This window comes from Marmota marmota, unplaced genomic scaffold (assembly GCF_001458135.2).
Source record: "Marmota marmota marmota unplaced genomic scaffold, marMar, whole genome shotgun sequence".
Classification (NCBI taxonomy): Eukaryota; Metazoa; Chordata; class Mammalia; order Rodentia; family Sciuridae; genus Marmota; species Marmota marmota.
In genome coordinates, this window is record NW_026000075.1 from 11,563,829 (window position 1) to 11,571,226 (window position 7,398).

At 35.7% G+C, this 7,398-nt stretch overlaps 1 protein-coding gene across 2 annotated transcripts in view; it reads left to right on the forward strand.

The window, feature by feature from the left end:
• Positions 1-7,167, forward strand: part of Slc2a2 (solute carrier family 2 member 2) — a 37,612-nt gene extending 30,445 nt beyond the window's left edge. For both annotated transcript variants that reach the window (XM_015494272.2, XM_015494270.2), the window contains 3 exons: positions 2,131-2,232; positions 3,257-3,460; positions 3,549-7,167. In XM_015494272.2, the coding sequence (XP_015349758.1) occupies positions 2,131-2,232; positions 3,257-3,460; positions 3,549-3,749 (507 nt within the window). In that variant the 3' untranslated portion in view covers positions 3,750-7,167. The remainder of the gene's footprint in view (positions 1-2,130; positions 2,233-3,256; positions 3,461-3,548) is intronic.
• Positions 7,168-7,398: the final 231 nt, after the last annotated feature.

The following is a 7,398-nucleotide window of genomic DNA, read 5'->3' on the forward strand; positions in this document are numbered from 1 at the left end:
CTCCATCGGGTGTCTGCCAGTGACAGGATGGACCCGGTCCTACTGTGAGCCTGGGTCCCGTGCAGGCTGATGTTGAGAGAAACATTCCTTAAAATTTTATTTTTGCACTTTGCACCCAATCTCATTGGTGTGGGAGGAGTCATTGTATTTATAATAGTTTCTTAATTATTTTGAACATAACTTCTGGAGCTCATCCTTTTACTCTGTAAAAATTTTGAGCAGATAAGTGACATTATTAAAAAAAATCAGTTCAAATCATTTCATTAACTCTCCAAGCCTACAGGTAACATTTTAAAATTTTAATTATATTTGTTTTGAAAAGTCATTTTAAAGTTCAATAGTACAAAAAGAAGGGTAACTTAGTCACCCAGTTTCTCTTCCCAGAATTAACCAATGCTACCAAGTCCTGTGCATTCTTTTCAAATAAATAGGATAATATATTATTGATAATATAGTAATATTTCACCAGCTTGGAAGCAACATAATCAATCTGTTTTTTTCTGAATTAGTGTTTGGGAAAAAGAGATTTTCCCAATAACAAAATGAACTATGTTCCATATTCCATGTTTTCTTTCATGCTAATAAGCTGGTAGAAGGGAGCCTATAATCTTGAGAGAGAAAACAAATTAGGAAGAAATGCGGAGGGAACTGGGAAGCAGGGTGGGTCTGGGGCATCAGGAGTGGCTACCAAACTCTAACTAGGTACCACCTGGGATGTGAATGATGCACAGAGTCTGGCAAAGGTGAATGTTAGGTGGGACAGATGTCTCCAGCTACTGGCCATGTCTCACCCTTGTCACAGGCATCCCTGAGAGAATACCCAGTCTCAAGGAGACAGTCCAACTCAATTTTCAGGATATACAGTTTTAGGGTTTATTATCCAGCAAATACACATTGTTTTAGAAACCGCAGAAACATATAGTAAGAGCCCTTATTCCTGAAGAAATGTTTCTAATTTTCCCAGTATCTTGACATGGCATCATCAAGACAGCTTTGAAAGTCAGAATTAAAGAATCAAAATGTATACTGATATTTGATGAATTTGAGAAAGGTTTGTTTTTCTACTTCTTCCTTAATACTTAAATGTGGGCCCTTTGCTTATCATCATATCTGAAGTGATTTGAAGTTCTGACATGCATGTGTCTCTTAGATGAAAAGGGTTTTCACTGTAGGTGAAAAGAAAAGAAATGCTTCTCAGGTACTTTCAGAGCTAGAGCTCGCCATACTAAGCATTTTGTATTGCTATTAATTTATTGATAGAATGATGAAACTAACTGATTTACTCACCAAGATGAGAAATTGTGACAGGTGTGTTTGTGTGTGAGTGAGTGTGCATGTTACCAGCTTTGGTAGTATTCCATGGATCATGGAGGCAAGAGCATATTCAACAAATGTTGGTCTTGGTTCATTGTAAGTCTTAACCATTAATGCAAAGGTACCCAGACTCAAAGGAATCAGTGACATATTTTCTCAATTAGAATAGAAAAGCACTCTAACCCTTTGCCTTAAATTTTTCTCTCTTTAAATGCATAGTTCACTTCTAATACCAGGTACATTTAAGTGCACCAGAAAAATGCAGACCTGTCTATTTTGGTACAATGATCAAATTCTGTATGTTGCCAGGTGAGTGGTCATAATTTGACTTTATTAAGCAGTGAGAAAGCTGGATGGAAAAGTTGATACCCGAGCAGCTGTCCTGTTTCATTTGCAACAGTAACTTAATCATCAGGAGAGAAATTAATGTCACTTTTTAATGTAGATCTTTCACATTTTAAATGTACAGGTAATCTTTTGGGAGAGATGCAAGCTGTACAGCCTCTGACTCTTGTACTCAAGGGGATAATCCTAGAGAGGTGGTAACACTATGGTTCTATCTCTAGAATGGCCTATTTAAATCAATATAAACAAATTAAACAGATATCTGTTAATTATCCCTGTTCACTGAGTCAATTCTGCCACCTGAGGCCAGAGTCCCTCCCTGCCTCAGTCTCACATCTATAAAATGTAATAACAACACTGCCTCCTCCCCTACTGTATAAATTAAAATGACCTCTTTTGCAATAAAGTTGATTTAAAGGCAAGATTTTGTGACTCACAAAACTAAGATAATATTTTCCAAAACTTTCCTAGGTATTGCTTGTGGAGAAGGCAGGGCGGCGCTCTCTGTTTCTAATTGGAATGAGTGGGATGTTTTTCTGTACCATCTTCATGTCACTGGGACTTGTTCTTCTGGTGAGTTTTGGTGTCTGGATAGATGTTTGGTTATCATAAAATAACATCTCTGTGTTCCAGGCTAAAGTGCTTCCAATGTCAAAAACATTTCAGAATGGTTTATGGAATAAAGCCAGAGGGACAGCACATAATATAATAAGACTAAATGGGGAACTCATTTCTTCACTTTAGACTAAATATCAGTGTGTCACTTACACTTGTTTTCCAGGGAGGTAGTGTGGTCATGTGGTTAGGGCATAGGCTTTAGAGTCAGCTCCAATGAGATTCAAATTCTAGCTCTGCACATGGCTGCCTGTGCCTCTCTGGTGAGTATTTGAACCTCTCCCAACTCAGGGTCCTCATCCACCACTTCACAAGAAAAATACACCTTGCCTAGCTACTTTGGTATAATTAGGAGCAAAGGATATTTGATCTTTCATAGGAAAGAGCAAATAAGGATCAAATAAAAAATCTAATCCAGGGGCTGGGGTTGTGGCTCAGTGGTAGAGCACTCACCTAGCATGTGTGAGACCCTGGGTTTGATCCTTAGCAACACATAAAGATAAATAAATAAATATATTGTGTCCATCTACAACTAAAAAATATTTTTTTAAAAAATCTAATCCAGCCAGTGCAGTGGCACACGCCTGCACTCGGGAGTCTGAGGCAGGAGAATTGCAAGTTCAAAGCCAGCCTCGGCAATTTAGTGAGGCCCTAGCAACTTAACAATACCCTATCTCAAAATTTTAAAAAATAAAAAGGGCTGGAGGTGTGGCTCAGAGATTAAGGGCACCTGGGTTCAATGCTGTGTACCAAAAAACAACACAAAAACTCTAAATCTACATGATTTGCCTTAATATAAGGACTATCCAGACAAAAATATTCTAGTCTCAGACTAGAATAGTCTGAGACTAGAATATTTTGTACTCAACAGAACATAAACACATTAGGAAGAGAGCTGTGTCCACCTTAGTCACTTAGCTAAAGGAAACAGCAGCCAGTGAGCCCAGCCCCACTTTTGTTCTTGTTTTGCTTTTTTCTTCAGGATAAGTTTGCTTGGATGAGTTACGTGAGCATGACGGCCATCTTCCTCTTTGTCAGTTTCTTTGAAATTGGACCAGGCCCCATCCCCTGGTTCATGGTGGCTGAGTTTTTCAGTCAAGGACCACGCCCCACCGCTTTAGCACTAGCTGCATTCAGCAACTGGTTCTGCAATTTCCTTGTAGCTCTGTGTTTCCAGTACATTGCGGTAAGTAGCCTGATGCGGTGCAAATTTACCGAGCAGGAGACGGGTCAAACCGCTGCTAATTGGAGCTCTGTGTTTGTTCTTCATCCAGGACTTCTGTGGACCTTATGTGTTTTTCCTCTTTGCTGGGGTGGTCCTGGCCTTTATAGTGTTTACGTTTTTTAAAGTTCCAGAAACCAAGGGAAAGTCTTTTGAGGAAATCGCTGCAGAATTTCGAAAGAAGAGTGGCTCAGCCCCAAGGCCAAAAGCGGCTGTAGAAATGGAATTCCTTGGAGCTACAGAGACTGCATAAAGATGACTGCTTTTTTATATGAACAGGAAGGAAACTGTTTTTAAGTGACTCCTTGAGAATTTTGTATCTACATCTTCAAGTATGCTTTATTTTTTTAGAGTTTGGTAGGCTCTGATCAGAAATGTGTCAACAAATATTACCACAGAAAGTATTTTTATAATTTAAAGAATATATTTTTAATGGGAAAACTCTGTAATTAAGTAAACCAAAAAGGGTAGCTCATTTTGCTACTGTCAAAAGCAAGTATGTCCTAATCTTCTGACCCCTATTTTTTTATATAATAATGCTTCCTTAAAATTGAAAGGCTTTTAAGGTATGATATTATTGCTTCACGAAGCACAGGACTAGAAGACCAAGGATACAACTGACATTTTTATATTTAAATCTGATTAAACTGGAATTTTCTTACTAATCTCATTCTAAGGGAGTTACAGGTAGTGGAAGTATGATTTATGTTAAATTAACTTTCATTTCTCTCACTCAGCTTCTTTCTTGTGTATTTGAACTTCTATTTTGCTTAAAATACTATTTTTTTCTGTATTTTCATGTGGGATATTTTGGGTTCATTAAAATATGTTTATAAAGAAAAAGCTTAATTTAGCACTCAGAAAAAAATCATTTTAGTTCCTCTGATGACCAAATGGTTTTTTGCAAAGTTGAACATTCAAAAAATTTTAACTGGTTATATACCCTGGATTATCAGTTATTATTAACATCTATTTCAAAACCATGTTAATTTCTTGCAGGTTCAATTCTTTTGTTTTACTTTTAAATTGAGTATAGCCTGGTTGTTTGAGCTGTTATAAAATACTCTCAATCACGAGTCAGGCATTTTATGTATCTCTCATATCTCTAATAAGTTGGATCAACCTTACTTAGGAAAATCTAGGAGAGGATCGCTCTTTTAAAAAATATTTTCTGAATTAGTATGTCTCAAAATAAGTTGAAAACTTCCTAAGGGTGGGCTTCTGAAACTTCATGAATTTTCAGTTTCAGATTTGATCAAATTCCCTATTTAATTTTCTTGGAAACGATGAGTTCCCTAACATAGGACAATCATCCCATTTGACTTTTCCTTCTTTGTCTGAATAATTAACAGATCCCATCTACCCTATTCTACTGCTCTGTGTTGTATGCTACAAATGTGCAGGCACGGTTCTGAGTGCTTTGACCTTTTTGGCAAATCGAAAAGGAACAATGATTAAACAAACTTCAGCTTACAGTGAATTTTACAATTATGGAAGCACACTTCTGATGGATACTAAAGAGTTTGTGGGAACTAAAGTACCTCCAAACTGTTTTCCCCATAAAGTGGGATACTGAATAATCTCTTTATGTTTACTTTAATGTGCATTGAAGAAAAGCACTTTTTATAAAGTACTTAAGAGAGAAAGAAACCCATTGAATATTTTTCTTTCTTTCTTTTTTTTTTTTTTTTGTTGTTGTTCTATTACTTCCCCTTTGATGAAAGTTGTTCACATGTATGTAACCTGGCAATTCAAACAAGATGAAATTATTTCTTCTCACTTCAATTTTTTTTCCTTTTGGGCCAATTTGAGGGAAAAAAAGAAAAAGAAAAAGAAACTATTTTCACTTAGGACTTTAGGAAGCAGTCAAAATGAGCTGGACTCTGAACAAAAATGCAGAGACTCTGAATAGGGCAAGAGCAGGAAAATGGTTCATTGGTGGCTTCTGTCTTCTACTTCAGGTTGCTGATGGCCTTTGGAAAATTCAAAATTGCAATGATAAAGGAGTTTAGTATCTTTATAGGGGATGGATGTGATTTACATCAAATCATGATTCCTGATTTCATTTACTAAGAGAATAAAGCAGTAAAAGGTTTAAAAAAAAAAAGCAATTACAAAGACTACTTTTAAGTTCTAATTAGTTATTTTGACTGACACACAAAAAACCAGATATTCAGATTCTGAAGTTTTCTGCCATAGAAATACCTAACTGTGTTTTCTTTCCATAATTGTTTCCTGGCAGATATTATTGTACCTTGTATCCATGAGGGACTGGTTCCCAAACTCCATCCCACACCTGCAGATACCACAATCTGCAGATGCTCAGATCCTTTGGATAAAATGGTGTAGTATCTGAATAAAACCTACACACATCCTCTTAATAAACTTTAAATCATCTCTAAATTACTTAAAAGACAATGTAAATACTACATATCCAGTTATTATACTATGTTGTTTAGAAAATAATGACAAGGAAAAATACCTGTATATGATCAATAGAGACACAATTTAGAGAAAACATATTTTTAATCTAAGGATACAGAATCCACCAATAATAAATATTAAGGGGAAATAGGCCGCTAATAAAACTTTATAGGAGGACCCAAAAACCAGCTTAACGTAATAAAAATCCCTAGGTCTTCACGGTATACTCCATAGTAAATAATAAAACAGGTGATATCTAGATTTAGCCCCAGGAAAATGAGATGTGAATTTGAACATTTACGAGTATCTTTTTTTATAAGATCCAAGTATTATTTTTATGGAAGGTATTTTATGTTCTAAGTTCCTTACAAATGCAACTTTTCTCTTAGCTTCTGTGAAGCATGATCACACTTTCTGGTCTATCCATTCACTGGCTGTGTCTAGTTCTTGCACCCAGGACTAGGCTGTCTAACTTCCTACTCCCTGCTTTCCTCTACACTATCACACTGCAGTGAACGCTAAGATACAATCAGACATGGTCCAGTTCCTCCATCTCAAAGATTTGCATCCTAAGGGCGAATTCAGGAAGACCAGGGTATTAGTGTCCCATCTGTGTCTATTGCCTTCCATGAACCAGGCTCGTGGAAGGTGGGCACAATGATGTTACCTACCTCAGAGAATTGCCATGAGAATTAAATATCAAGTGCTAAGCACAGTGCCTGGATTAAAGGAGGTGCTCAATAAGTGTTACCTAGATTTAGTATTCACAGAAATACTGTTAGGATAAAGGGTTATCATATATGAGAGTTAAAATTTTTCTTTTGACTAAAAGGAGTTTTATAAGTTAAAGATAATATTTTCTTACTTGAATAATTTCAAAATAAAAGAATGGTAAGAACCAGGGGTGATATTCATCTTTCTAATTTCTAAACCTAAACTTAACATTTCCTAGTAGGGCTTTAAGAGTTTTTATCTTAACATTTGCTTTTGTCTAAGTTATGTTATTTCTAAGCAGTATATATGTAATATTATTTCTCTGGATAATATTAAACACAAAACAAAATGCTGTATATCACAGTTAAATGAAATTTAATACTACTGTGATCACAAGAAAAGACTAAACCTGTTGATGATTCTCAAAAATTGTAAAAGTGCTATTGACATGTAAACCAGCATACATGCATAAACTATTCCTTATTGCTACTTAATTATTATATATGCAGCAAATAAAACAATGTTAGGCAACATTTGTGCTTACAGTGTCTTAAGCAGAGTTGCAGTGTAGAAAGCTAAAATATATGTGTGTGTGTGTAGTGTGTGTATGTATTGTGTATGTGTGTGTGTGTGTGTGTGTAATTTTTTCATTAAAATTCTACATTAGAAACCCAAGGAAAAAAAGTTTATTTGCCAACCACTCTGAACACAATTTGGTGTGGGTTTTTTTAATATTCATTTTTTAGTTATATTTTACTTTATGT